The 25097-nt window shown below is 56.4% G+C and overlaps 3 protein-coding genes across 7 annotated transcripts; 2 read left to right on the top strand and 1 right to left on the bottom strand.

Moving 5' to 3' along the window:
- Positions 1-7616: 7616 nt before the first annotated feature.
- Positions 7617-11955, top strand: IGBP1 (immunoglobulin binding protein 1). 2 transcript variants are annotated; one of them, XM_069867463.1, is made up of 6 exons: positions 7617-7842; positions 8415-8720; positions 9274-9469; positions 10414-10499; positions 11061-11173; positions 11432-11955. In XM_069867463.1, the coding sequence occupies exons 1-6, from the start codon at positions 7655-7657 to the stop codon at positions 11572-11574; spliced, it is 1032 nt and encodes a 343-aa protein (XP_069723564.1). In that variant the 5' UTR covers positions 7617-7654; the 3' UTR covers positions 11575-11955. The 2 variants fall into 2 exon arrangements, with proteins under 2 accessions (XP_069723564.1, XP_069723563.1); XM_069867462.1 differs by having other exon boundaries at positions 11429-11955.
- Positions 11956-12119: 164 nt separating this feature from the next.
- LOC138726053 (diacylglycerol O-acyltransferase 2-like) lies at positions 12120-18553 on the top strand. Of its 2 annotated transcripts, XM_069867461.1 has the most exons (9): positions 12120-13468; positions 13930-13995; positions 15859-15987; positions 16060-16167; positions 16419-16489; positions 16594-16798; positions 17241-17415; positions 17496-17698; positions 17857-18553. In XM_069867461.1, exons 2-9 carry the CDS (start codon positions 13956-13958, stop codon positions 18009-18011), a joined length of 1086 nt encoding a protein of 361 aa, XP_069723562.1. In that variant the 5' UTR covers positions 12120-13468; positions 13930-13955; the 3' UTR covers positions 18012-18553. The 2 variants fall into 2 exon arrangements, with proteins under 2 accessions (XP_069723562.1, XP_069723561.1); XM_069867460.1 differs by lacking the exon at positions 12120-13468 and having other exon boundaries at positions 13530-13995.
- Positions 18554-19862: 1309 nt separating this feature from the next.
- Positions 19863-24713, bottom strand: P2RY4 (pyrimidinergic receptor P2Y4). 3 transcript variants are annotated; one of them, XM_069867404.1, is made up of 2 exons: positions 24579-24713; positions 19863-21036 (listed from the first exon to the last, which is right to left on the bottom strand). In XM_069867404.1, exon 2 carries the CDS (start codon positions 21018-21020, stop codon positions 19902-19904), a length of 1119 nt encoding a protein of 372 aa, XP_069723505.1. In that variant the 5' UTR covers positions 21021-21036; positions 24579-24713; the 3' UTR covers positions 19863-19901. The 3 variants fall into 3 exon arrangements, with proteins under 3 accessions (XP_069723505.1, XP_069723504.1, XP_069723506.1); XM_069867403.1 differs by lacking the exon at positions 24579-24713 and adding an exon at positions 22449-22864; XM_069867405.1 differs by lacking the exon at positions 24579-24713 and adding an exon at positions 21374-21561.
- Between the last annotated feature and the right edge of the window lie 384 nt (positions 24714-25097).

Below are 25097 nucleotides of genomic sequence, written 5' to 3'. Positions count from 1 at the left end.
TCCTGACAGTGGCCTGAAAGCCAAGAGTGATGGATGGGAAGTGGGGTAGAGAATTGCCCGTTGGGAGAAGGCTGCAGGGGAAGAAAGCTGCTTCGGGTGAGGGGGTCATGGGCAGCTCCTTTCGGGGCAGGTTTCTGTTCTCACCCAACACCACTGAACGTTCCTCCTCTGGGCCAAACACTGATCTGGTGCCCTTCACAGCACCTGCCATGAAAACCAGGATTGGACTCAAGCAGAACCAGTTGTTGCTCCAGGAGACTCATCAGTCTTCTCTATGACCTGCATGGAGTTCACTGCTGCTTTCGCAGACATGGGCCTTGTCTTTGACTGATGGCAGCGAACAGACCTAAGGACAGGAGCAGTCCCAGAGGCTGCTGAAGCAGGGCAGCCTGGCAAAACTGCATCGAGCAGCCTCATATTAACAAGGCAGCCACGGCAGCGTGGTAGCATCTGCCTTCTGAGCTTCTGTTGGAGGTGGAAGTCCACTCAGCTTGTGGCTTACTCATGGCTTGTCCTTCCTCTCCCTTCTTTTAGAACACTAAGGTCTTCAGCCCACTTCTTCCATCCTCTTAACACCAGGTGTGCTGGCACTCCAGCCTGAAGAGAGAACAGGACTCCAGGGCACTAGGGAAATGAGGATGAAACTTGTCTCTGTATTAATGTAAGTGAGATTCTGGTGTGTGTTTTTAAATAAATGTATTCTGTCACACCTCTCTGTCCTGTTTCCTAGGAGAATGTCTTTCCTCCATTATGTGCACTCGCAGCCCAGAAGGCCAACCGTATCCTGGGCTGCATCAAAAGAAGCCTGAAGTCCTGGTTCTGTACCCTTGCACAAAGCAGAGGAACAGTTTGCTTCTGTGATGTGTTTTATTTTTCTCTGCTGGTGATCGGCCCAAGTTTGCCCTTTAATTACAGAAAACTGTCAGGCTCAGCTCCTGCACACACATGGAAAAGCTGTTGGAAGGTTTCTATCACCTGCTCCCTCAGGTCTCTGAGGCCAGTAAGGAATCCAGCTTCCTGGGATTCAGCATTGGTGCCTGGAAACCGAGGCAGTCTGGGATTATGTTCTGATCCTGTGATCGCGGGCTGGGCCAGCCAAGCGTGAGTGTGAGCAGCAATGAGACCCAAGCCAGGGATGGGGGCTCCGCTGGCCCCTCGTGTCCCCTAGCACGGAATCTGGCCAAGCGCTTGCATGGGATAAGGGATTCCTGTTCATGAAGCCTTTGGAGAGAAAAGATGAGTGAATACACAGGTGCTGAGGAAAAGCCACAACACAAGGGCAGGTAAACATGATGGAAATCCTGAGGCAATTCCCTGCAGCTCTCACCATGACCCAGAGGCTCGGGCGGCTTCGCCTGCGCGCTTTGGTTTATTTGTGGTTTGCACTGAATGGAGTTGGCTGCGTTCAGCCCCGAGCCCAGCTGTACTCATTTCCATATTCATTCAATCATTTTTAACAGCCTCTGCTGGGGCACGGTATCAATTCATGAGCTCTTCTTGTAAACCATCCCCTCTGCTTAATGTGCTCCAGGTTTCTGTATCAACAGAGAAGCAAAGCCGAGAGGCAAAGGTGGCTTGAGGAGCCTGGGAGCTGGGAGGTGAAATGCTCAGGGGTGAAGCACAGGCTCACATAGTTAACCAAGTGAGTTAACCACCATTATCAGTTGTTAATGAGCCATTGACTTGCTCTGGCTGCTGACATCTAGCCTTCCCAGAGTGACAGTAGAGCCACAGCTGCGAGTCTTCTCTCACAGCTGCTGAAGGCCAAGAAGCTATCTCCAGTTTTCCTTTTAAAATGCAATTAGGGGTTAGTCACCAGCATTCCTCACAAAAGGGAGTCTTCGGCTGCTGGGCTGCAAAACAGATGCAGTTTCTGTGTCCCCAGAGAGGTGATGCAGGTACTTAATTAAGAGGATTGCTTAAATACCTTCCCAACAGCCACCTCCTCTGAGCATCTTCAGATCAGAGGGAGGAGAAACCCAGAGGGACTGTGAACTCCGCAGAGCATTGCAAAACGAGCTGGTGAGAAAAAGAAAAAACAGGGGAAGGATCTTCTGAGGGTGAGAGATTCAGCCAGGAGGGTGGGAAATGTGATTTGCATTTGGTAACTACAAACACACATCGCCCGGGGTAGGGGAGAGGAGCCACAATAGCAAGGAGCGCCCCAGGGAGCTGTCGGGGTCCCCTCCTAGCGAGGTCCCCTCTGAATTTCTGCCTGGGAAAAGGCAGGGTCGAGTGCTGGATATGCAGAGCCCCCTCCTCTCCATCCTAGCCCCTCGACTGCGAGCCCAAAAGGGAAGAGCTGGGAAAGGACTCGAGGGGGTCCAGCAGCAGCGAGGGCTCCGTTTGTGTCCTGCGGGAAATCGGAAAGCCCTGTAATTAGCTGAAGGGTGCAAAGGGTCAGGCTGGCAGGAAGGAGGGTGGTGGGGAGGTGACAGTGAAGTGACAACGCTCTGAGTGGGGGCCCCTGTAATCTGGACCCACACCTGGGCTCGCCAGGATTGTGAGGGCTGCTGGGCTGGAAAAGTGTCCTGTATTGAGAGCCAGAGCAGGGCAGCTGGCATCAGACAACGGATCCAGAGGGAATAAACCCTGTGCTTTGTCCCAAAGGCTAAGGGGATCCATCTGACTGGATGCACCCTCTCTCTCTAACCCTGCTTGGGCAGAAAAGCCCTCAGGAAGGTGCCAGGACCCACTAGCGCAAGCACTCCCTGGGATAAAAAGATGAGAAAACCTGGACCCTGATACCACCCTCTGGTGGCTTCCAGCACCAGTCCGTGCAAGCCGGAGGAATGGGTGCAAGAGGGTTTATCTCTAACCCTTTGCTTCAGCCCAGGCATCTCCAGCTCTGGTAGACCAGAGCCTGAATAAACCTGAATGAGGATGGTAGCAGCTGTCCCTGAAACCGAGAGCATCTCTGCAACAATTGTGGCTTTGCAGCCCTTCAGACACTTCCTCACGCATCCCTTTTGCCCTGCTTTCACAATCGGTCCTCTCTGGGCTGTGGTAGGCTGCTGTCATTACCCTCTGCTTCACCAACCCTCACCAGGCTCGCTGCTAATGTGTTGGACCTACCTCTTTGACTTGCTTGTCATTAGCCATTTCTCCCGATGTTTTGTGGCTTTTTGTTTATCTGTCCCTGGAAATGAGACTCCCCAGAGCTGAATTGTCCATGGCCGTGGCAGAAGCTTTTCACTGTCTGGTGCTGTGAGCTGACATGGGAGAGATGGCTCTGAAAACGGTTTGTGTGTGTGGAAGAAATCCATCCCTTTGCACAAAATGTGGTGAGAACCAGGCAAAGGGTTTGCCTTGAAAAGCCTCCTCTTGGCTGCTGCCTGACTTTTAATTTGGGTTGGAAAGGAGTAAGAATGGTATGAATGTGATCGTTCCCTGCTGGCTGGACTTGTGCAGGCAATGAAGTCTGGAGAAAGGAGGGTGATTTTCATGGGCTCTTTTGACTTTTTCCTAAAGCTGAGATTCTTTTGCCCTTTTATTTCTTCATTCATTGAGGGATGCTGTACAACCTACTCCAAGAGGATAATCTGACCAAAGGCAACAAGCTGTAGGTAATCAGCTAAGTGTTTTGGAGGAAGAACGACTGGGATACTTCTGCCCTCCAGCCCTAGATTGCAGCTTGGAGAGGACAGTGGGTTGGGACCTCCAGCTGTTTTTTGCTTGCATTCTTCACAAAGAAAGCTGAGCCAGAACAAGGAGAAAGCATGGGATGGGGCCATTGTCTCCGGGCCCAGCTGTTGATCAACATCTGCACTGCTGTAAGTATTCGGGGGATGTTGCTTTGACCTTTGGGATGGTTGTTGCCTACATTATCACACCACAAGACATAAACATGAGTAAACCCTTGTATTTAAGGAAAACCCCTTTTATCTCTGTTCCCCTTTATTTCTGGGGTGTTCAGCAATATCATGATTCCCCAAGGATGACAAACAATAGTAGGGATTGTCCTTATGGGGATCTTCAGCTTAAGGAGAAGGACACATCAACATAGGTGAGTAACAGCCATAAGACCAGAGGGGGAACCAGGCTGCAGACGGAGGGCCTTTTGGGCGTAGCTTGAAGGACAGTTGCAGTGAGGTTTGGAGGGCAAGCAGACCTTCATCCCTAATCCTAGGATGGGCAGGCTGGCCTCCCTTCCAGCTCTGAACCCCAGTATTTCAGTAAATTGCTCAATTGGAGTGGAAGAGTCCCAGACACCGCAGGGTTGCGGTGTCCCCATTACGTCCAAAGGGCCAAGAGGAGCGGGGTGGCTGCACTACTGAGAACCCTGGTGTCCCTTCACCCACCCCTGTTTCTTGCTGTCGCTTGCTTGAACTCACCCATGTTCTGTGCAGGCAGCATCCTGGAGGCTGCTGGACATCTCAAATCACCTTTCAGCCAGTGCGGAGAAGGTGCCATGTTAGATCACTAAACAGCAGCATCTTTCCTTTGCACATCCTAGGGGTGCTGCCTCCAAGCCCATCAGAAAGTGAGGTAAAGCAGGGCAGGAGCTGCAGAACAGTCTCCTCTCCAGAGCAGAAGCCCACGAGTCACCCTGGGGCTGCCATGCAACTGGGCTTTTCCAGGAGCATCCTCCCACCAGCCTGGACCTGGGGCCACACAGACTTTGAGGACTTTCTCAGCTTGCATATGTCTCTGCCGTTACTGCAGTGTGTGTGCTGTGTGGTGGAGTAAAGGATTTCCAGGCATGCTTCCACCCAGGAGGAGCAGCACTCCTGTGCTGTAGGATGGCATGCAGAAGCTCCAACACCTTCCAGGAAGACTGAATGAACACGTAACGTGCTGCAGCTCCTGGGAAACACCAGACAGGCCTCCTTGATGTACATGGCCAGATGTTCTACACATGTGCATTAAACACAATGCACCGTGGTGGTAGGGTTTCCTACCTGTATAACGGAAAGGATGTGGGCAGATGCAAGAACCCTCCAGAAGGTGAGGCTGATACGTAGGCATTGACTTCATGCTGGAAAGCTACTGCACTGAGACACCTGGCAGAACAGGGGAGTGGGAGAGACCAATTGCTGGCTTGCCAAAGCTCTGGGAACTCCCCCTTTTCACATGCATTGGGACTAATCACAGCTACTATTCCTGTAGTTGCCAGCTTGAGGCTTATTGTGGTGAGAATAGAGGATTGCTGGGTAATTATGCCTTCCAAAGAGCCAGTTATTTTTCCCTTGTGTTGAGAATATTATATCTGTATTATATTGGAAGGGGCAGCTGGAAAAAACACACCCTGCCAGGCGGACCTTGGCAGGAGGAGAACAACATGTGCGGGTGTGTGCGGTCAGCTACACCGGAGCTGGGGAGTGAGCGACTCTGGTCACAAACCCACACTGACTTCATGCTCCCACGATGCAACTGAAACTATTCTTGACCAGCTGGGACTGCTGATAAAAACAAGGGACTGATTAGCTTCTAGAAAAAAGATTCAGGAGCTTTCAACCAGTGAGCACGTTGACCCACTTGTCTCTTCTCTGTCTCAAAGGAAACCAGGCTTCACATGGATTTCTCACTTTCTTGGTTGAGCTTGCCTAGGGAGATGGGATAACTATACGATCATAGAACGGTTTGCCTTGGAAGGGACCCTAAAGATCATCTAATTCTAACCCCCTGCCGTGGGCAGGGACACCTCCCACTGGATCAGGGGCTCCAAGCCCCATCCAGCCTGGCCTTGAACCCCTCCAGGGATGGAGCAGCCACCACTGCTCTGGGCAACCTGTGCCAGGGCCTCCCCACCCTCAGTGGGAAGAATTCCCTCCTTATGTCTAGTCTAAATCTGCCCCTCTCCAATTTATAGCCATTAATAATGTGCTGCCCTTGGCAATCTGGCTCAAAACCACCTCTCCCACCTCCAGTATGAAGGGGTGTGAGATCCTGTGCTCCATCGTCACCCTATTCACAGTGACTGGGAGAGGTTGCTCCCAGAGGTGAAGGCCTCCAAGGACAATGCCCTAAGGAGGTGCTCGTTAAAGATTAAACAGAGATATCCCATAGAAAGCTGATCTGGAAACTGCGCGGTAACTCAAAGGCTAATGCATGGGAGGGTTCTCTCTTGCAGTCTCTGCTGCTCTGATCCTTAGAAGTAAAAAGCTGCTGACAGGTTGGATCTTTGTGGTGTCAGGAGGTGCAGGGGTGATAGGTTTGCTGTAGCTTTTGAGGAATACGGACAAGGGGACCCCTTGAGGGGGGCTCAGAGCACAGCCCACAGGAACCCAAACCCACAGCTCCTCTGGTTTTGATGAGTAACTTTTTTATCAAACTATCTGGTGTAGGTATGAAGAGAACAAACAGAGTAAATCGGTTTTGGGCCCCTCCCTACCAGCTGGAGCATGTCCAGAGAAAGGGAAGGGAGTTGGGTTCAGGGCTGAAGCCCAGGGGTTCTGGGAGGGGCTGAGGTACCTGGGGCTCTTTGGTCAGGAGAACAAGAGGCTGAGGGTAGACCTCATCACTCTCTACAGCTCCCAGAAAGGAGGTTGTGCTAAGATAGGTGCTGGTCTCCTCTCCCAAGTGAGAGGAAATGGCCTCAGGTTGCACCAGGGGAAGGTTAGATTGGATATTGGGGAAAAACTTTTTCACTGACAGAGTGGTGAAGCACGGACAGTGGCTGCCTAGGGCAGTGGTGGAGTCTCCATCCCTGGAGGGATGTGAAAGCCATGTAGATGTGGCACTTTGGGACATGGTTTAGTGATGGGCTTGGCAGTGCCAGGTGAAGGGTTGGACTTCATAGTCTTAAAGGTCTTTTCCAACCTAAATGATTCTATGACTCTCTGGTTCTATAAACTGACTCATTCTTGGAGGCTGAGCTGCCAGTCAGCCTGCCCTGAATTATTACTACATGTCCCTTAACGGCAGTTGTGCCAGAGCCTCGTTAGCAGATATGGTCGCTAAGCAAGTCGATGTAGATACCTGACCTGACACAACCTCCCTGAAGCTAATCGCTGTCGCCTGGGGACTACAGTATAGATACTGAGGGTTCTCTCCCCAGAGAACTCATCACCACTGTGTTTGTTTACACAGCTGATGCCGAAAATGCCAGCAAATCAACTCTCTCAGACTTGTTTTGGAGTTTTAGAAGGCAGCATCCCTGATCAGCCCTGGGCAGCACGAGGGAGTGATCTCCATCAGCCCTGTGTGAAGAGACAAGCTGCTCACAGGATGGATTCCCCGCTCACATGCAATGTATAAACTCTCCCAGAAACCTCATGCATATTCTATTACTCTCCACGGTCTAATTTTAATGTTACTGTGAACTTCACAGCATTCTGCTTCAGAAACTGTCACCTCTGGCCTGGACAGGCGCACGCTCTCCTGGGTGGAAAACTGGTTGGCTGGAGGGTGCATAAAGTGGTGGGAAATGGTGTTAAATCCAGCTGGAGGCCAGTGACAAGTGGTGTCCCCAGGGCTCAGTGCTGGGTCCAGCCCTGGTCAGTGTCTTTATCAATGACCTGGACGCGCTGACCTCACCAAAATGGCGGCGAGGTGGCGGGCTCCCCCAGGAGCGCCTCGGCCATGCTGGAAGTATCGCGGCCGCGCTGACCGCACCAAGATGGCGTCGGGGGCGGGTTCACCCGGACGAGGCTGGGGCGCACCGGAAGAGGATTTGGCGCCCCGGAAGCAGTTGGGCCGCTCCCGGCCCGGCATGGCGGAGGCCGCGGGTGGGGGGCCGCGCCTGGCCGAGCTGCTGGCGGCGGGACGGCGGCTCTGGGAGGAGCTGGAGGCGGGCACAGAGCCCTCCGCCGCGGCCCCGGCCGTGCAGGAGAAGGTGCGGCAGGGGCTGGACGCGCTGCAGCGGGCGGCCGACATGGTGGCGCAGCTGGAGCTGTTCAGGTGAGCGGGGGGAGGGCCGGGCCGGGGCCGTGGGGCCGGGGCGGCGCTTGGAACTCGGGCGTGGGGCTGGGACTAGGACAGGGCCTGGACGTGAGGCCGGGAGCGGGATGTGCGGCTGAGACGAGGCTTCGATCTGGGATGTGGGGCCTGGACGTGGAGCTGGGCTGGGGCGCAGAACAGGGGTTGGGATGTGGGGCTGCGACGGGGATGGGGACATGGGACTTGAATGAGATGGGGGGACGGGCCTGGGCTGGGGTGCGGAATGGGGGCTAGGATGGGGACGTGGGGCTGGGACGTGGGACTTGGATGAGACATGGGGATAGGGCTGAGCTGGGGCGTGGAACAGAGGATGGGACTGGGATGTGGGGCTAGGCCAGGGTGTGGAACAGGGGCTGGGTTTGAGACATGGGGATGGGACCTGGGGCTGGGCTGGGGCCTGGGGATCCCGGCGAGGCGGTGAGGGCCCTGCATGTCCTGTGCCACCTCCACCCAGGCCTGGCTGGGCCCAGACAAAGCAGGAATGGGATCAGCAGGAATGGGATCTGTAAGAGTGGATTCATCTCCCCTTGCAGTGAGAACGAGGAGCTGGAGGAGATCGCCTCAGCTGACCTGAAGTACTTGCTGCTGCCTGCCTTGCTGGGGTCCCTGACGCTCAAGCAGGTCGACCTGAGCAGGCGGCTGGAGCACCTGGAGAGCGCACGGGCTCACTTCGGGCGCTTCCTCAGACTCTGCAGGAGCTACGGGCTGGGCAGTTTCCAGCTGCCTCCTGCCAGCCCCCCAGGAGAGGAGGCGGCTGGGGGTCTGGCTCCAGGGGGCCCCATGAGTGCCCAGTCTGGCCTGCTGGCCATGGCCTCCAAAAGGCAAGCCAAAATCGAAAGGTGAGCTCCCGCTTTTCTCCAGGACGTTAATGCTGCCTTTTTTTTTCCTAGGACACTTAAGTTTTCGAGGATTCTTAACCTTTCAGCAGAAAAAAAATAGACTCCCCTCTTAAGCATAACTTGTCTTCTTAAAGCTGCTTTTAACAGGCTGGAGCTACTTAAGTTACAACAGTAAACCATCACAGCCTCCCTTTTGTGTACAGTTTTATTTTTAAATACATAAAATCATGTTAAACCAGTGTAAAAACTCTCTGTAATATTTGAATTTGAGTTGGCAGGTGGAAGTGGAAGGGGTGATGAGAGGAAAAGACTTTGGTGCTGCACATGTGAAAATAACCACGCGTATTCAAAGCCTTTTCTAAGAAGATTAGAATTCTTCTGGTGTCTGTAGGTTTGCATATCCTGCAAGCACCTCTGTGATGAGCAGTTAAGAGGGGATTTGCGGGGGGAGGAAGAGCTTTCACTATGCTCGATTTGTTTATTTTAGAAAGCACTGTCTGGCTGGACTGGAAAGAGGTTATTGAATGATCTGGTTTTCTTTTCTTTGAGGCAGATACAAGCAGAAGAAAGAACTGGAGAACAGGTTGGCCTCCATGAGAACCTTTGTGGAGAGCGGGCAAGCAGATGAGGAACAGACACGGGAATTTTACATACTACAGATCCAGAAATGGATCAACACCAGCCTTGAGGAGATTGAGAGTATTGACCAAGAGATTGTCATCCTGAGGAGCAGAGGCACAGCAAAACCAGTAAGGGAGCTCCCTCACACCACGGGGCCTGGGGGTGGTGGGTGGTTAGACCGGGTGGCAGAGGCTGCTGCAGGTAAAGGAATCTCAGAGGAATTCACTAACAGAGCTTCATAAGTCTTGTTCCCTGAATTCTCGATTGAAATTTAGCTCTGTCACAGCACAGGAAGATGGGACTTGATGTAATGTGGAATGGGCAGTGGTCTGATTTCTGGATTAGCTGTTGTCCAGTGCTACCACAGGTTCTAGACAGTCATGGCTTGGAAATGCCAGAGCGTTGAATGTCAGTGCTTAACCTGGCTGTGTGCAGAGTTTTCTCTGCAAAGAACTTGATGTTTGTAAATTACAAGACATCCTTGTGATTTCTTTCAAGCCAACACTTCTGTTGTATGAAGCGTCCAGCCTTTACAGAAAGAAATGTCCATTCTGAGTACTGAAAGCTTCTTGTGGGCCTGCAGTGCTTGCGTAGAACAGTGTTTCTGGGCTGTGTTACTCACCTAACGTCTCTGTCTAGAAATAAACACAGCATGACAATAGAGGCTGTAGGCCAGCCTGGTTGGTACAGCTGGTGTTTGCATTACTGGTCTTGCAGTAACTCTGCTCTTCTATGGTGCCCTGGGTGATGCTGTCAGGAATTGCAAGCTCTGCTTCCTTCAGAATGCATCATGATTGATTCCAAGGAAAATAAGCTGTATTTCATGCTTTGAGTGGATCTGATTTAGCTCTGTTGGCTTTTTGCTGTGATCAGAACGGGTGTGACAAAGAGAAGTGATTTGTAGATGGAGTTCATGACTTAAACTGGATTAAATTATCCATCTTGGGATGTTGCTCTGACAGCAGAGACGTTTCTCTTCTACAAGACCTTTAATAACTTGTTTGGGATGGGAGGCAGAGAAAGGGGAGAATTATCTACATGCTTGTCTCGTGACTGCTGTTTCCATCTCCAGCCTTCAGCACCACCACATGGTACGACTCGGCAAGTCAGGGCTCCGCTGAAACCTTTCATTCTCACCCGGGATGCTGCTCAGGCTAAGTATGTTGTTTTTTGATGGCTTAGACACAGCGTGAGGCAGTAAGCGCTCTGTTCTCGCGTCTTTCAGATGCAGAGGGTGAGTTGTTCCCTTCAGGCAGCCTGTCCAGTTGGGGGACACATCCAGGCAGGGGACAGATTCTTGCAAGGAGCATTGCAGCAAACACACAATATGGAACACAAAGTGACAGGTTTCTTGTCACACTTTTGACGTTGTTTGCCCTCAGCCTTCCCTATATTTATTTAGCCAAGCTGTGCCTAGTTCAGTTCCCAGAGGCATCCCAGAGGCTAGCACAGTGTGATCCTTAGGCTGGAGAAGCCGTTCCAGGTCTTTGGGCTGGAGCAGCCCTCGCCTTTCTGCGCTGGCAGGGTGAACTCTTCAGATGCTGTTGTGAATGGGTTAGCGGGAAGTCCATTGCTGTAGAAATCCGTTTGTTCCCAAGCTCTGCCATTACGTTGTTAGTAGCTGGTGGAGTATGGAGTAGTTTCCATGCCTGGTTGTCTCTTTGCATGCATCTGTAGTGATGTAAAGTGCCTCCTTTGACTCTTTCCCTCTTCCCATAGAGTGTTCGGTAGTGGGTATCCTGGCTTGCCCATGATGACCGTGGATGACTGGTACGACCAGCGCAGAAGGCAAGAAGTCATGTCTGCTCAGAGCGCGCCTCAGAGAGCATCAGGTATGGAGTGGCAAGGCAAAAGCTGGAGTAGAGAATTCAGGAAGCCTCTTGAGAGGGACAAGACTGAAAGGGGATGCGTTCAGGATGTAAAATGCCCACTGACAGCTGAGGCTGTGAGAATAACTGGATTGCTTGGCTGCTCTTTGGCAATCCCAGCTTTCTCCCTAGACTGGCTCCTGGCTGCGCTTCTGTTTTGAGAACTTGACTGGATCTTTCACTCTCTGACTGCCCCTCACCCCTGTTCTTTGCCTTCAGCAGGTTCAACCGATGAAGAGTTGCAGACACAGCAGGAGGAAAAAGAGGAGAACGATGATGAGGAAGCTCTTCAAAGAGCTCGGAACTGGGATGACTGGAAAGATACGCACCCAAGAGGCTATGGCAACCGGCAGAATATGGGCTGATGCTCTCATGACAAAGGGAGCGAGGCCTGGAAATCTTGTAAGAATTGCCTTGTCCTGGGGATCTAGGAGTAAATATGCTGTACATATGCGGAGGTATCCATGTCTTCTCTGGGAGGGACCAGAATCCGAGGAGGAGATGTGACAGTTTGCTTTGGTTTACATTGAATATCAGATTGAGTGCACTGGTCGCGTACAGCGAGAGCTCGGAGCTCCTGCCAGGTGGAGCTCCTTCCGAGGGGTCAGGCTGCCTCTGCTCTTCCAGCCAGAGGAAATCCAGGAGAAGCAAGTACGTGCATTTGGGAACTGCTCTTTGTATTGTGGGTGGATGTATTTATTTTTTCCTCTATATTTTAAGCAAAATAAAATCTCTCATGCTGCCGAGTTCTTGCGGTGAAAAATCCCTTGCTTTTCATCCTAGGCTTTTCCAGAGCGAGCCTGTAAGGCTGGTCCTAGCAGCCAAGAGAGCTGGGGATGAGAAACGGGAATGGCCAGGTGTTTTGGCTTCTCAACATAAGCTTGCAGTGCAGCATTTGCTTCAGTGGGGAGGTTGGTTGCAGCTGGCTGTGCCGGTGGCCTTTCTGTAGGCTCATCCTGCTGTTGCTCCCAGAGCAGGCAGGCTGTGTCAAGTAGATCTGGTGTTCAGAGCACAACATCTTGAAGCACTGATGCTACGCGTAGTACAGATGCCTTCATAGAGGTATTTGTGCTCTGCTTAGGGTGCTGCGGGGTCTGCTTGGCTGTCACATCTGTGGTGTAGCTGGAGACCCTCGCTGGCGACCTGTGGGGGCCAGCGCTGGACAAATGGGGCCCTGTTGCACTTTGAAATTCACTTACAGAATAACTCCAGAGGGGAAAACCTTATCCAGGACCTTCCAAGGTGGTTTAAGTATCTGTGGACACTAATCCTGCACTGAGGGAGGAGAGGGGGCAGGACAGGTCTGCATACCCACCACTGACCCGGGGCACGGCAGGTGAGTTGCTGGGCAAGAAAGTGAGGAACTGTGGCTGGAAGCTCTGGAGTTCCCAGCACGGGCTGACAGCTGTGGGCGCAGTTATTCCAAACCTGGTACAAACATCAGAATGAAAACCAACCAAAGCAACGCTGCTGCTTGCGTATGCAGAGGTGTTACCCGGAGCAGGCCACAGGGCGTTTACCATCTTGGATTTTGTGTGGTCAGGGGTTCATCCACAGAGTGCTGCCCTCTGGGATTCTGAAAGAGTTCAGGTTTGTTCCTTGCTATTGGCACGATTCAGGTGCAACTGAGGGGCTGGCCAGGCTGCAGGAGGGCTCGTGTTTCATACACAGCAGTCTCTGCTGCACTGGACTCATCCCCATCCGTGAAGCCATCACCTGCTGGGAATACTGTTGCACCCTTTATCCCAGGTATTGAGTCTCTGCAGTTTACAGGAACAGATTGGGAGGTTTTGTGGATTCCAAACCCCTCCCATAAAACACGTTTTGTACTTTTAACGCCACCTGCAATCCTGTAGGTGTGTTTGGGCACTGGAACAGGCTGCCCAGGGAGGTGGTTGAGTCACCTTCCCTGGAGGTGTTTAAGGGACGGGTGGATGAGGTGCTGAGGGGCATGGGTTAGTGTTTGATAGGAATGGTTGGACTTGATGATCTGATGGGTCTTTTCCAACCTGGTGATTCTGTGATTTTTTGCTTTCCTATGTTTGACATTTAGCCGGCTCTTCCTAGCGAGTGATGCTGGAGTGGGAGATCCTGAGAAGCAGCTCCAGTGGATAAGTTCCTGTGGATTTTTGCTGTTCCTTTGGCTGCTGGCCTGAAGCCCCATCTCAGTGCTGCGGTTGGGCTGCTCCTGTGTCCTCTTCTCATTTTTTCCCCACCAAGTTGTTCTCCAGGCAGCACTCCAGCTTTCCCAGGCTACAGGCAGGGCTGGCTGATCCCCGTGTCCCTGTTAGAGGTGGACGAGGAGGGGATGGGATGGGGCTGAGGGTCAGGGCCTGTCTGATGGGCTGTGTTCCCGTGGAGCCTCGCGGGTGACGTTTTTGGGCGGCTCTGGAGGGGAGTCACCACGGTTGAGCATGACAGCAGTTTGTGAAATACCCAAAGTGCAGACGGTACCAATCCTGGGGGAAGCCAGCACCGGCAGCAGTGCCTTGCCGAGGATTGGCGGCTGCCCTTTGTGACAGCCAGTTCCTCACTGATCCCATTAACACCTTGTCCTGCTGAGGAACCTCAGCTCTTCTCCTCGCTCTGCAAGCTGGGGCCAGAGCAAGTCCTCTCCCCTGCACAGCGCACGGTTTACCCTGGATCAGCTGGTTAAAGCAGCTGGATACACAATCTGCTCCAGTATTTCCAAACTCACCTTTTACAACCTCCTGGCGCAGGGTCTGCTGCAGAACTTCTCGCCACCATGAAAACCATCATTGCAGCCTGTTCTCAAAACCTCAGAGGTAAGCTGTTTCAAAAGCATTTTTGGATGGGATCTGGTGCTCCGGCAGCACGAGAAGCCGGTCGAGCAGTTGGTGTTGTCACTGTTCTCAATTTGCTTTAGACCACTTAGGGGACAGGCAGGCTTTGGGAGAGCTTTGGGGTGAACAGCACCAACAGGAATGACGTTTCTGACAGTGCATTTGGTAGCCTTGCTCCCACAAGATGCTCCAGCATGCTGCACATTCCCCTTCACCTTTCCTTGTCTCTTAGGGCTGCCAAGTCCACATTTCTGTGTTTGAAGAGATTCCTGTAGCCATGGCCGGGGCTGGCGGCAGAGCCGCTGGGGTTTCTCCAGTTTCTGTCTGCGGTCTGGATGGTCACGGAGTGTTTGGGGAGAGCTAGGAAAGGGAACTGAACCAAGCAGTGTTTGGTAGGCACAGATTTGCTAGGCAGTGATCTGCGTCTTCCCTGGAAGAAAATGAGCTTTGGGAAGTTGGCAGGGTCTGTGCAGGCAGCCAAGCTTTGGGCACAGGCAGGAGGGATTCCTTAAAGCACAGCGTGCTGCTCAGGGGAGAGGGAAAACAATTCAACAGTGTTCAATTTATTTCAATTGTGCTATTCGTGGATTGAGCCAGGAGGAGCTGAACCTCCAGCTGCCACCTGAGCCAGGGTTTCTGGTTCTTCTCCCACCTGGGGGTCCCCAGCCCGGGCTGCCATGGGGGCAGGGCAGCTCCTGTCTCACCCTCAGCATCTCTGCCTGGCCAGCATGCTGATCTGGGGGTGTTTTCCCAAGAAAACAAGCCTCCTGCGACACAAGAGGCAGGGTAGATGCCAGCGGTGGCCGTGCCGGGTGGTCTCAGACCTTTGGCCAGGAGCCGTGCTCTGACGGGCCTGGAGCCTCAGGCCCGAGTCGGGGAGGAAGGATGGGGCCGCGTGTGGAGTTTGGATCCTGGCACCCAGCCCCGGGGTGGTTAATGGTTCACTAAGGTTGGCCAGAGGGAAGGGGGTGGTGGGGGGAGTGGAGCAGCTCCGAACTGCTGGACTGTCCGGCTGGGGAGGGAGGGCTCGGCGGGGAGAGCCGTGGGGCAGCCAGCCTCGGCCCCCCTGGCCTGGGCCCCGGTCACTGCCCTTGGCGCTTGCCGGGGGACAGACTCTGCCTCGTGCCCGGCCTGCGGGGAGCTCGGGACGTGCTGCTGCGCTTGGCTCTGCGGCTGCAGCCAGCATCACCGATGTGCTTGGGCTTAGGGGTGCCCAGCCTGCCAGCTGCCCCTGCGCAGAGACGCGCTGGCCCCACAGCAGCCCCAGCTGCCTAAGGCCACTCCTGACGTGGTTCAGAGCTCTCTGGGGATGAGCAAAACCCATCCCACCCCTCCTCGCCCAACTGCACCATGGAATCGTCAAATCACAGAATGTTTTGGGTTGGAAGGGACCTCAAAGCCCATCCAGTTCCACCCTCTGCCCTGGGCAGGGATGCCTCCCACTGGATCAGGGGCTCCCAGCCCCATCCAACCTGGCCTTGAACCCCTCCAGGGATGGGGCAGCCACCCCTGCTCTGGGCAACCTGGGCCAGGGCCTTCCCACCCTCACAGGAAAACATTTCTCCCTAAGATGTCATCTCAGTCTCCCCTCTTTAAGCTGAAAACCAACCCCCCTTGTCCTATCCCTCCCCTCCCTGATCCAGAGCCCCTCCCCAACTTTCCTGGAGCCCCTTTCAGCACTGGAAACTGCTCTGAGATCTCCCCACAGCCTCATGCTTCCCATCCTTCCTCCTGCCCTGACACCAGCGGCCGCAGGTACAACCAGATTTGCCCCTTGCCAGCTCGGTGGGACGATATTCGTGCACCCTGTGCTGTTCTGGACTGGGTGCTGTGCCCTCCCCACAGGCAGCCGCGCCAGCGTCCAGCCTGCCCTGCGCACCCTGCTTGCAGCACCTTGGCCGTCGCAGCGAGCCGTCCGCTCCTGGCTCCAGCTCCTCTCTGTGCTGCAGTGGGTGCTCAGCTTCCTGCTGCTGGGTGAGTAGGGGGCTACAGTGGGCCCGGGGGGGCAGGTGGATGCCCGCTCATCCCTGTCCCTGGCTCCCACAGGAACCGTCAGCCTCCTGCTCCTCATCTACCTGGCGTTCACCAGGTTCTGGCCCATCTCCGCGCTTTACCTCGCCTGGATCATCTTTGACTGGGACACACCAGAGAAAGGTGGGGATGAGCAGAGCCCCCCTTCCTTCCGTTTTGGGGATGGGGTGCTGGGTCCTCCTGTTCTCTGGGTCCATCCCAGCATGGAGAATGTGAAGCATCACATGCAGAGCACCCCATCCCACCTCATTTTCCCTCCTCTCCCCCATCGTTATCCTGGTGGGAAGACAGTGGGTCCATGGGGAGTCTTTCCCATGGATCCTGCAGCCTGCTGAGCTGGGCATCACCTCCTGTGGTCCCTCCTTGGTTTGCAGGTGGCAGGAGGCTGCCGTGCCTGCGGCAGTGGTCCGTGTGGAGGCACTTTCGGGATTATTTCCCTGTGAAGGTACAGTGGGGAGCCGGGGATGAGTTGTTCGTGGTGGTGGCAGCAGTACCACCCAAAAGGACATGTCACTGTTACATCCCCACCACCTCGTTTTTTCCTTGTAGCTGGTGAAGACGCATGACCTGTCCCCCAGCCACAACTACATCATTGGCTCCCACCCCCACGGCATCCTCTGCGTCGGCGCCTTCTGCAACTTCATCACGGGCTCGACGGGCTTCGGGGAGATGTTCCCGGGCATCCGACCCTTCCTCACCACCCTGGCCGGCAACTTTCGCCTGCCCATCTTCAGGGAGTACCTGATGAGCGGGGGTGAGTGCGTGGGCAGCTGCCTCTCACCCTGCAGGCACGGCCACGGGGCGGTTTGAGCCAAGCGGGTGCCCTGGGGATGCATCTCCTGCTGGCCCCGCTCCTGCCCACCTCTGCCTGCTGCCACTCAGCAGCAGAGCCCCCAGCAAGGGGGGAACGAGGTCCCATCTGAGGGAAACCCATGACTGATGGCCTCTGCGCTCCCAGGAGCTGGCAGGGCACGGGTGGTGCTCAGCCAGCGCCCCTCCTGAGCTCCATCCTCACCTCGCTTGCACCCTGCAGCACCGTGTCTGCAGGGCTGGCAGTGCAGGGAGCTCTCCTGCACCGTGGGGCACCCTTGCATGGTCCCCTTGCATGGTCCCCTTGCCTGCTCCCCCCAGGCTCTGTCCCTGCAGGGTCTGTGTCCCCCGAGCCGTCCCACAGCTCAGATCCCGTGCTGCTGCAGGCCTGTGCCCGGTGACACGCCGCGCCATCGGGTACCTGCTGTCCAAGAACGGTACCGGCAACGCCGTGGCCATCGTCATCGGCGGTGCAGCCGAGTCCCTCTCCTGCCGCCCTGGCGTCACCACGCTCATCCTGAAGAACCGCAAGGGCTTTGTCCGCATGGCCCTGCAGCACGGGTGAGTCGCGGGCACCGCTGCCACCATAGAGGGCTGGGGGTCCCAGCACCCTGTCGCCACCCATCCTCTTCTGCCCACAGAGCCTACCTCGTCCCCTCCTTCTCCTTCGGGGAGAACGACCTCTTCCGCCAGGTGGTCTTTGAGGAGGGCAGCTGGATGAGGAGCATCCAGCAGCGCTTCCAGAAGATGATGGGCTTTGCTCCCTGTGTCTTCTACGGCCGGGGTCTCACCTCTGTCCAGTCCCGGGGATTCCTCCCCTACGCCAGACCCATCACCACCGTGGGTGAGCATTACCTGGGGGGGCAGAGGGGACCCACAGAAGGTGGAGGGGAGGACGAGGACACCCCGTGATGGGTGGTGTTGGAAAATGCTCAGCTCACGATCCTGATAAGCCATGCGCATCCCTACACAACCAGCCTCACCTTTTCCTCCTCCTGGCAGTGGGGGAGCCGGTGACGGTGCCCAAGATCGAGGACCCGAGCTGCGAGACGGTGGACATGTACCACGAGATGTACATCCACTCCCTACTAAAGCTCTTCAACGAGAACAAGACAAAGTACGGACTGTCGGAGACGGACGAGCTGCGCATCCTCTGAGCGTGACCGGCGCCGGCGGCCAGATCCTGGCTCACAAGGACGCCTGGCTCTTGTGGGCTGGGATTTCAGCCGGCCCGGGGAACACGTGGGGGACGGTCCCCACTCCAGCCCTTGGCTCCTCTGGCTGAAAAGTCTGTGCAGGAGGTGCGAGGAGAGGAGGAAATGAGGGGTGGGGGAGACTGGGAAAGGATCCCATGCAAAAGGGATTCGAAGGGACTGTGGGTGACACAGCAGTTCCCCCGAGGATGCGGGGCTGATGGGGGGGCTGGTGCAAAGCTGGGGGCCAGCGATGGGCACAGTCCCCCCAAGACAACCAGGAGACCGTGAGTGAGGGGTTGTCACAGGAGGGGGCGATGAGGTGGGCTCTTCAGGGTGGTGTCCAGGCGATGAGCGGGACTGGGCTGGGAAAGGGGAACACTCCTGGACTTGGGGACCTGTGGAAGTGGCCTCAGCTGGGGCCATGTGGCACTGGGCAAGGGGTGGGTGCTGCTCTGGCCCCAGAAGAGCCTTTTCTGAGCCTCTGTACCCAATACAGATTTCCAATCCCCCGCTGCTGCTTGTGTGTGCTTGGGGGCAGGATGGGTGACACCGCAGCCTTACCCCCCGTGCTTCTCATATGGGTGGACCTGCCACCCGCCCGTGTCCCATCTCCAGGGCTGGGACCATGCTTGGTGTGGTCCTTGCACCTCTCAGGTGCAAGCGAGCAGCTCAAGGGTCCACCTGGACCACATCAGGTGTAACGAGAGGTGAGAAACCGTCTCTGCTTTTACTGGTCTATCTGGGCTCGCGAGGGACGTCTCCTCCTGTCTCTGCCTTCAGCTCTGTGGTGAGTCGAGGGGCTCCCTGGGAACCACTATCCCATGGGATGGGGATGTGGGGTCGGGATGCGGCATCCCTGAGGTTTTTTCCCTCTTCAGGTGATGTGGGCAGCTCCTGGTGGGATGTGTGTGGTTGGTGCCCCGTGACCACGGCTGGGGGGACACCTAGATGATGCTATGGGCTTCCCTTCCCTATGCTGCACAGACTCGAGGGGGCAGGGACAGCCCTGTCCCTCCCGTCCCCAGGCTGGTGTTGGGAGAGTTGGCAGCACTGATAACCATCTCTGTCCTGCTCCTCTCTGCGCAGGCACTTGGTCAAACAAACAGGCTGGGTAAACATTTGGAAAGCAAATACCCATAAAAGCAGATTCACGGGGACTCTCCCACCACCCCGGGTGTCGCCGCTCAACCCCCAGCTCTAAACCTGCCCCGGCACCAGTGCTGAGGCAGCGAGGGGCTTTTCTCTGCTCTCAAATGCTTTCTGGGGCGAGGGTGGGTGTCTTGTCCCTCCTCTTTCTACTGGGGGGAGAAACGGGGCTGGGTGTAGAGAGAGAGGAAGGGGCTTTATTAGGGGTGATGGGCAGCAAGTGCCCCGTGCCGTGTCCTTGCTCTCCCAAGTGCAGCAGTGGGACAGGGACATCCCCGAGAGCTGTCACTGGGCACACCGGGACCCCAGCAGCAGCTCCCTGCCCCGATTCCCACACGTCACCGTCGAGCAGGCTGGAAGGGCTGCGTGTGCACCGGGAGGGACGAGTGTCCCTTCTCTTTAGTGTCAGCCCCCACACATCCCCACCATGCCACCAAGTGGGATGCCAGCCTGCTTCCCCAGAACTGGCTTTCTCAGCATCCTTCCCATTCCCCCAGGGAGCCAGTGGCCGTCCTGCCCCGAGTGGCACCGGTATCGCCCTCCCATGGCATCCCGGGACAGCACTGGGACAGCCCTGAGATCTCTGCCCGCCCAGAGGCTGGGCAGGGGGTCAGGTTTGGGGACGTGGGAGTGCCTGCACAGAGCCTGGACAGGCTGCAACTTTTGGAAACCAAGGATGAAGTTACTGGAACCCCTTCTGGCCCCTCAGCAGCCGGCTCTGCTCCGTGCTGTCCCTCGAGTGTCACTGGCAGTGTGGCTGTCACCCAGGCCATCGTCCGTGGAGGGGGACACCAGTGCCAGGTCACACGTGGGCACGGGCCGGAGGCGCTGGGCTGGCCCCCGGCGCATCAGCCCCCGGTACTTGTCCCCAACCAAGAAGTACAAGATGGGGTCGAGGCAGCTGTTGATGCTGGCCAGGGGCCGAGTGATCTTGTAGGAGAAGTTGATGATGTTGAGGGTCTGGCAGTCAGCTTGGAAGTAGCGGGAGGTGTAGTAGATGGTGCGGGTGATGTGGAAGGGCACGAAACAGATGGCAAAGACCGTGAGCACAACGACGATCATCTTGATGGAGCGCTTCTTGTAGGAGGGCATGCGGGGGCCAGGGCTGAAGAAGCTCGACTTGCAGAGTCTCTTGGCCATCAGGCAGTAGCAGAGGACAATCACCAGGAAGGGGACGCCGAAGAGGAGGGCCATGATGGAGGAGCTGTAGTGCACGTAATGGTCGAACTCCTCGGGCTTGGTGGTGTCGTGGCACAGGGTGCTGTTGCCCCTGGAGCTGGTGGTGACAAAGATGAGGTTGGGGATGAGACAGATGATGACGACGAGCCAGGCACCCACACAAATGATGCGGGCGTGCTTGGTTTTCACCCATTTTAGGGAGCGGATGGGGTGGCAGATGCCTACGTAGCGGTGGACGCTGATACAGGTCAGGAAGAGGATGCTGCTGTAGAGGTTCGCGTAGAAGAGGAAGCGCACGATCTTGCAGAGCCATTTCCCAAAGGGCCAGTTGTTGCGGTCAGCGTAATAGTAGACCAGGGTGGGGAGGGAGAGGACATAGAGCGTGTCAGAGACAGCCAGGTTGAACATATAAGTGGTGGTGGCGTTCCACGGCCTCATCCTGCAGGTAAACAACCACAGGGCCCACGAGTTTAGGAGCAGCCCCACCACGAAGACGAAACTGTAAGAGACGGGCAGCAGAATGAACTTGAACTCCTCGTTGAAGACGCACTTTGCCTCCTCCACCGCGGTGGTGTTTCCTCCCAGCCAGGGAGCCGGTGTTGGCGTCCACGAGGCAACTGGGAACGTCCTCACTGAAGTGGCCATGTTCTCCAAGCCAGATCTAGGGGAGCAGTTAATAAAAGCACATTAGTTGTTGACCATGACCATTGTCAGGCACGAAGCGTGGAAGGGAGCCAGAGATGCCAGCTTTTTCCCCCCCTCCAGGAGCTCCGGCCGCTTTGATGGTTCTCTGGCTTTTCTCAGCTGGCGCGTTCGGGCCTCGCGGGGAGTGGAGGGGGGTTTGACAAACCCTCCCCTCGGCAGCCCCCGCAATCGCACCCATTAATCACGGCTTTGAGCCGCGCGCAGTGACACCAGCGCCGCGTGGAGCCGGGAAGCGGGCCTGAGACAGAGGGCCCCGCCGGCCAGCAGCCCCACGGCGCGGCGAACAATGAGACCTTTATGAGCAACAGCAGCCCCCGGCCGGGGCCAGCACAGCCTCTTGGAAGCCGGCTCAGCCTAATTGGCACCATCCCCACGGCGCTGCTCGTCCCGGGGGGCTCCTCGGCCCAAGCAAGGCGGAGGGAGAAGAAAGGCTTGTCTAGGGGAATATTGTGGCCCGGAGAAATCCTCGGGGGGCTGTTAAGGGAGCATCCCTGGGCGGCGAGGGGCCTCCAGCTGCCGGGTATTCTCTGCAGGAGAGGGATGATCTAAGCCCTGCGGAGAGGAGCTGTGCCAGAGCCAAGCCCCAGCCCAAGATGGTGCAAGTTCAGAAGGCAGGCAGGACGTTTTCCCTCGCATCGTTAGGATCAAAGTATGGGAGCCACATCCTCCTGGCAAATCGGGCCCCGAGGTATAAGAGTGAGCTGTTGAATTGTTGCATTTGCTTCTTGGGATGTTTGAAGCTCAAACCTGGCTCCTCCAGAGGGAAGAAGGAGCTTCTGCCACCATCGTGGTGTCCAGCAAAGGACCAGAGAAGGCTGACCACACCTTGGTCCCTCCTCACAACCATCACTGACAGCGATTTTGGAGTGGCTGCTTCTGCTGACCAATTCAGATGCTTGGATGAGGAACCTGGGAGCAGGAGCATCTGCTGTGGGGCCAGCAGAGATGAGGGTGCAGCTGACAACCGAATCTGATGGTGGAAGTGCTGATGTGCCTCCAGTTTCTGTTGGCCCAGGTGATGGGTGCAAGTTCAGGGGAGGACCTGGGGCTCAGGGAGAGGATGCACATTCATGGGATGCTGGTGGTGGTGCGAGGTGGAAAACAGCATGCTCTCAGGTTCCTTCATCTCTTGGCTTCCTCATCATTCCCCTCCTCTTTGCCCCTTGCCTTCATCACTATGATGCGTGGACGTGGGCTGCGGAGGGTGTATCCACACATCAGCTGAGCTGCGATCCATCTTCCCCACTTCTTCCTGCAGAGCCTCACCCAGAGAGACATCCCTGAGTTTACAGAGATGATCGTAAATGAATCAGCAGGCAGATGGGCAGGCGGGTGGCCGCGGGACCGGCCCCTCGGTGCCGCACGCACCTCTGTGCTCTGTTTGAGTTGTGGGCTGAGCTGCAGCTTTGGGCTCCCATCAAACACCCCACAGCTTCCTTCCCACCGTGGCCAGCACGGGCAGGTGCCTGGCTTTATTGCAGGGGTGAGTTCAGAGAGCAACAGGCAGATCCTGATCAAACATTAACAGTGGGAAGAACTCGCTGTTTTCCCAGAATCAGGAGGGAAAACCCTGAGCCCCCGAGCACCAGCAGTGGCCCCACGGGGCTGGCTCTGATGCCAGGAACGCTGTGCTGGTCATACTGGTTCCAGCCTAGCAGCAGCATCTCCCCAGGCTGCAACGCTGCCAAGGGCACGAGGCACCGGCTGATTTATTTTCCTCTTCCAGCCTCTGAAAGCAAGTGTGCATGAAGCCTTCAGCCCAGCCAGAGGTGCTGCAGGATCCAGAGACCAAAGCCAATGATATAGGTCAACAGCAAAGATATGAAGATGCAAACAAATAAAAAGTAATAATCTGGTGTAAGAAATGCATAAGAAAAAGCCTGAGCAGTAGCAAGGTGCTTGGAGAAGATTGCAGGTGTAGGGCTTCTAGTGGCTGATAAAGCCTGAGCAGAGTGATTTAACTATTCCTGGGTGAGCTTCCTTTGGGGAGAACCACGGAAAAGAACCACGGAAAAGAAGGTGGCGTTTGCAAAGGTTTATCTCACCTGGTGTCCTGCTTCCTCATCTTAGTCACGATCAAAATCAGTGCTTTGAATTCCTGATTCACATCAGTTCAACTCAAGGACACGTCACCGCTGGGCCCATTCCTGCTCCTCCCTGATGGCCCCAGCAAGGCTCTCCCTGGCCACAGCCTCTCCAGCTTTTTGAGGAGGGAGCGAGCGCAGCCCCGGTGAGGTCTGAGCCGAGCGCTCGGGCTCGAAGCCGGAGCAGGAGAGGGAAGGCACCGCAGGGAAATGACAGGGAGCTGGGGAGGTGATGCCTGCTCCTGCCCTGCCTGTTTTGTGGATGCACGAGAGATACGGTGCTGGGAAACGCGCATCCCTGTGGGATGGTGCCTGCAGGCTGGTCCCTGCGCACGCCCTGGGAAGCAGCAAGGGAGCTGGTGGATGCCCCCAGCCCAGGCTCAGCTGGCCGAGCCTGCAGACCCTGGGCACTGGTGGCATTGGAAAGGCACCAATGGAATGAATGAGCAGGGCAGCTGAGAGCAGACTCTGCCCTGGAGCCAAAGTCCTGCACTAGCAGGACAGGACGGTGGGTCAGGGACGGTCGTGCAGCAGGCAGGAGCTTCGGAGAGGAGACAGCAGAGCAGATGGCAGAGGGGAGCTCGCAGCCGCCGAGGGACACGGGGCTAGGTGAGCCTGGGACCAGCTATGGCTGGAGCAGAGGGAAAACAGGGCTTTTCTTTTCACTTAAGCTCCTGGAAATTGCAAAACAAGGGGAAATTATGCAAAATATCCTGCAGAAGGACCCTTGGCCCTAATCGCCACGTGGTTCGTGCAGCCAAAGCCCCGGCACAAGGGGAGCGTGACCTAATTTCTTTTCGATCCTTCCCTTCAGCTACAAGAGCAGCCAAGGCACGATCTGCCTGCGCTGCCCGGGCACCGGTGCCTCCTCCCTGGGGATGCCAGCAGGGCTGGGTGCTTCCCTCAGTGCCCATCACACCCCTGCTCTGAGGTGACCCCCTATCTCAGCAGGATGGGGGGTGAGGGTTTCCTTCACCCTTGGGGGCTGTCCCTGTCCCTCCTCCTCTCAGGAAGGGCAGGAGCATGGGGTGAGCTGTGGCAGCCCGAGAGCAGCTTCACCTTGTGAGGACACAGCCATGTGGGAGATGGAGAGGAAGAGAAGAGGTGGCCACGGTGGGAAGGATGAAGGCCCACAGGAATGGAAGAAGCGGTGAATGGTGCGCTAGGGAGGAGGATGCATGGAGGGATTTCAGGATGGTGAAGTGATTTCAGGATGGTGGAGGGATGGGGAGACCTGGCTGACCCTCACTCCGTGCCCACCCACCTCTGGGGATCCCACCTCCATCCCTTGAGCGGCCAAAGCTTCTCCCCACAGGGCTCCGTGGAGCCTGGCTGGCTTCGTATGGTCATGGCACGGCCGTGGTGGGGCTGCCCCACCTGCTGCCCTCCGCCAGGTGCAGGATGCCCAGCTCACCTGCTGTCCTGGGCTGGGGTGGCTCTCAGGAGCGGGGCACCCCTAGGCAGCGCCCGTGCCCCGTGGGGCTGGGGACCATGGTGGCAGCGCTGCCGTGTGCCGTGCCGTGCGCCGAGCCGTCCGTGCCCACTCCTGCCGTCCTGCCGGGAGCAAAGTGCCCCGGAGAGGCAGGGCTGGAGGCGGGCGGAGGCGGGCGCAGCAGCAGAGCTGGCAGTGCCCGTGCCCACCCCCCTGCCCACCCCAGGGGCTGCCCGTGGGGCTCAGCCCTCCACACACCCATCCTGGCCATTGCTCTCCAGGCCTTGGGCCAACGGCAGCCCTCGCAGCCCCTCGGGTGGGAGACGGGTTGGCTTCACCCACACACCGTGGCCCTTTGCCCATGGAGGCCAAGGACCTTCAGCCAAGGGGACCACAGCCCCTCGTCTCGGAGGACCGTGGTCCCTCAACCACAGTGGCCACAGCACCTCGTCTGTGGGCACCGCAGCCCCCTGCCCATGGGGACCACAGCGCATCTCCCTC

This window comes from Phaenicophaeus curvirostris, chromosome 13 (genome assembly GCF_032191515.1).
Source record: "Phaenicophaeus curvirostris isolate KB17595 chromosome 13, BPBGC_Pcur_1.0, whole genome shotgun sequence".
NCBI classification, from domain to species: Eukaryota; Metazoa; Chordata; class Aves; order Cuculiformes; family Cuculidae; genus Phaenicophaeus; species Phaenicophaeus curvirostris.
The sequence above is the reverse complement of the archived record's forward strand: the minus strand, read 5'-3'. Positions and strand labels throughout refer to the sequence as shown.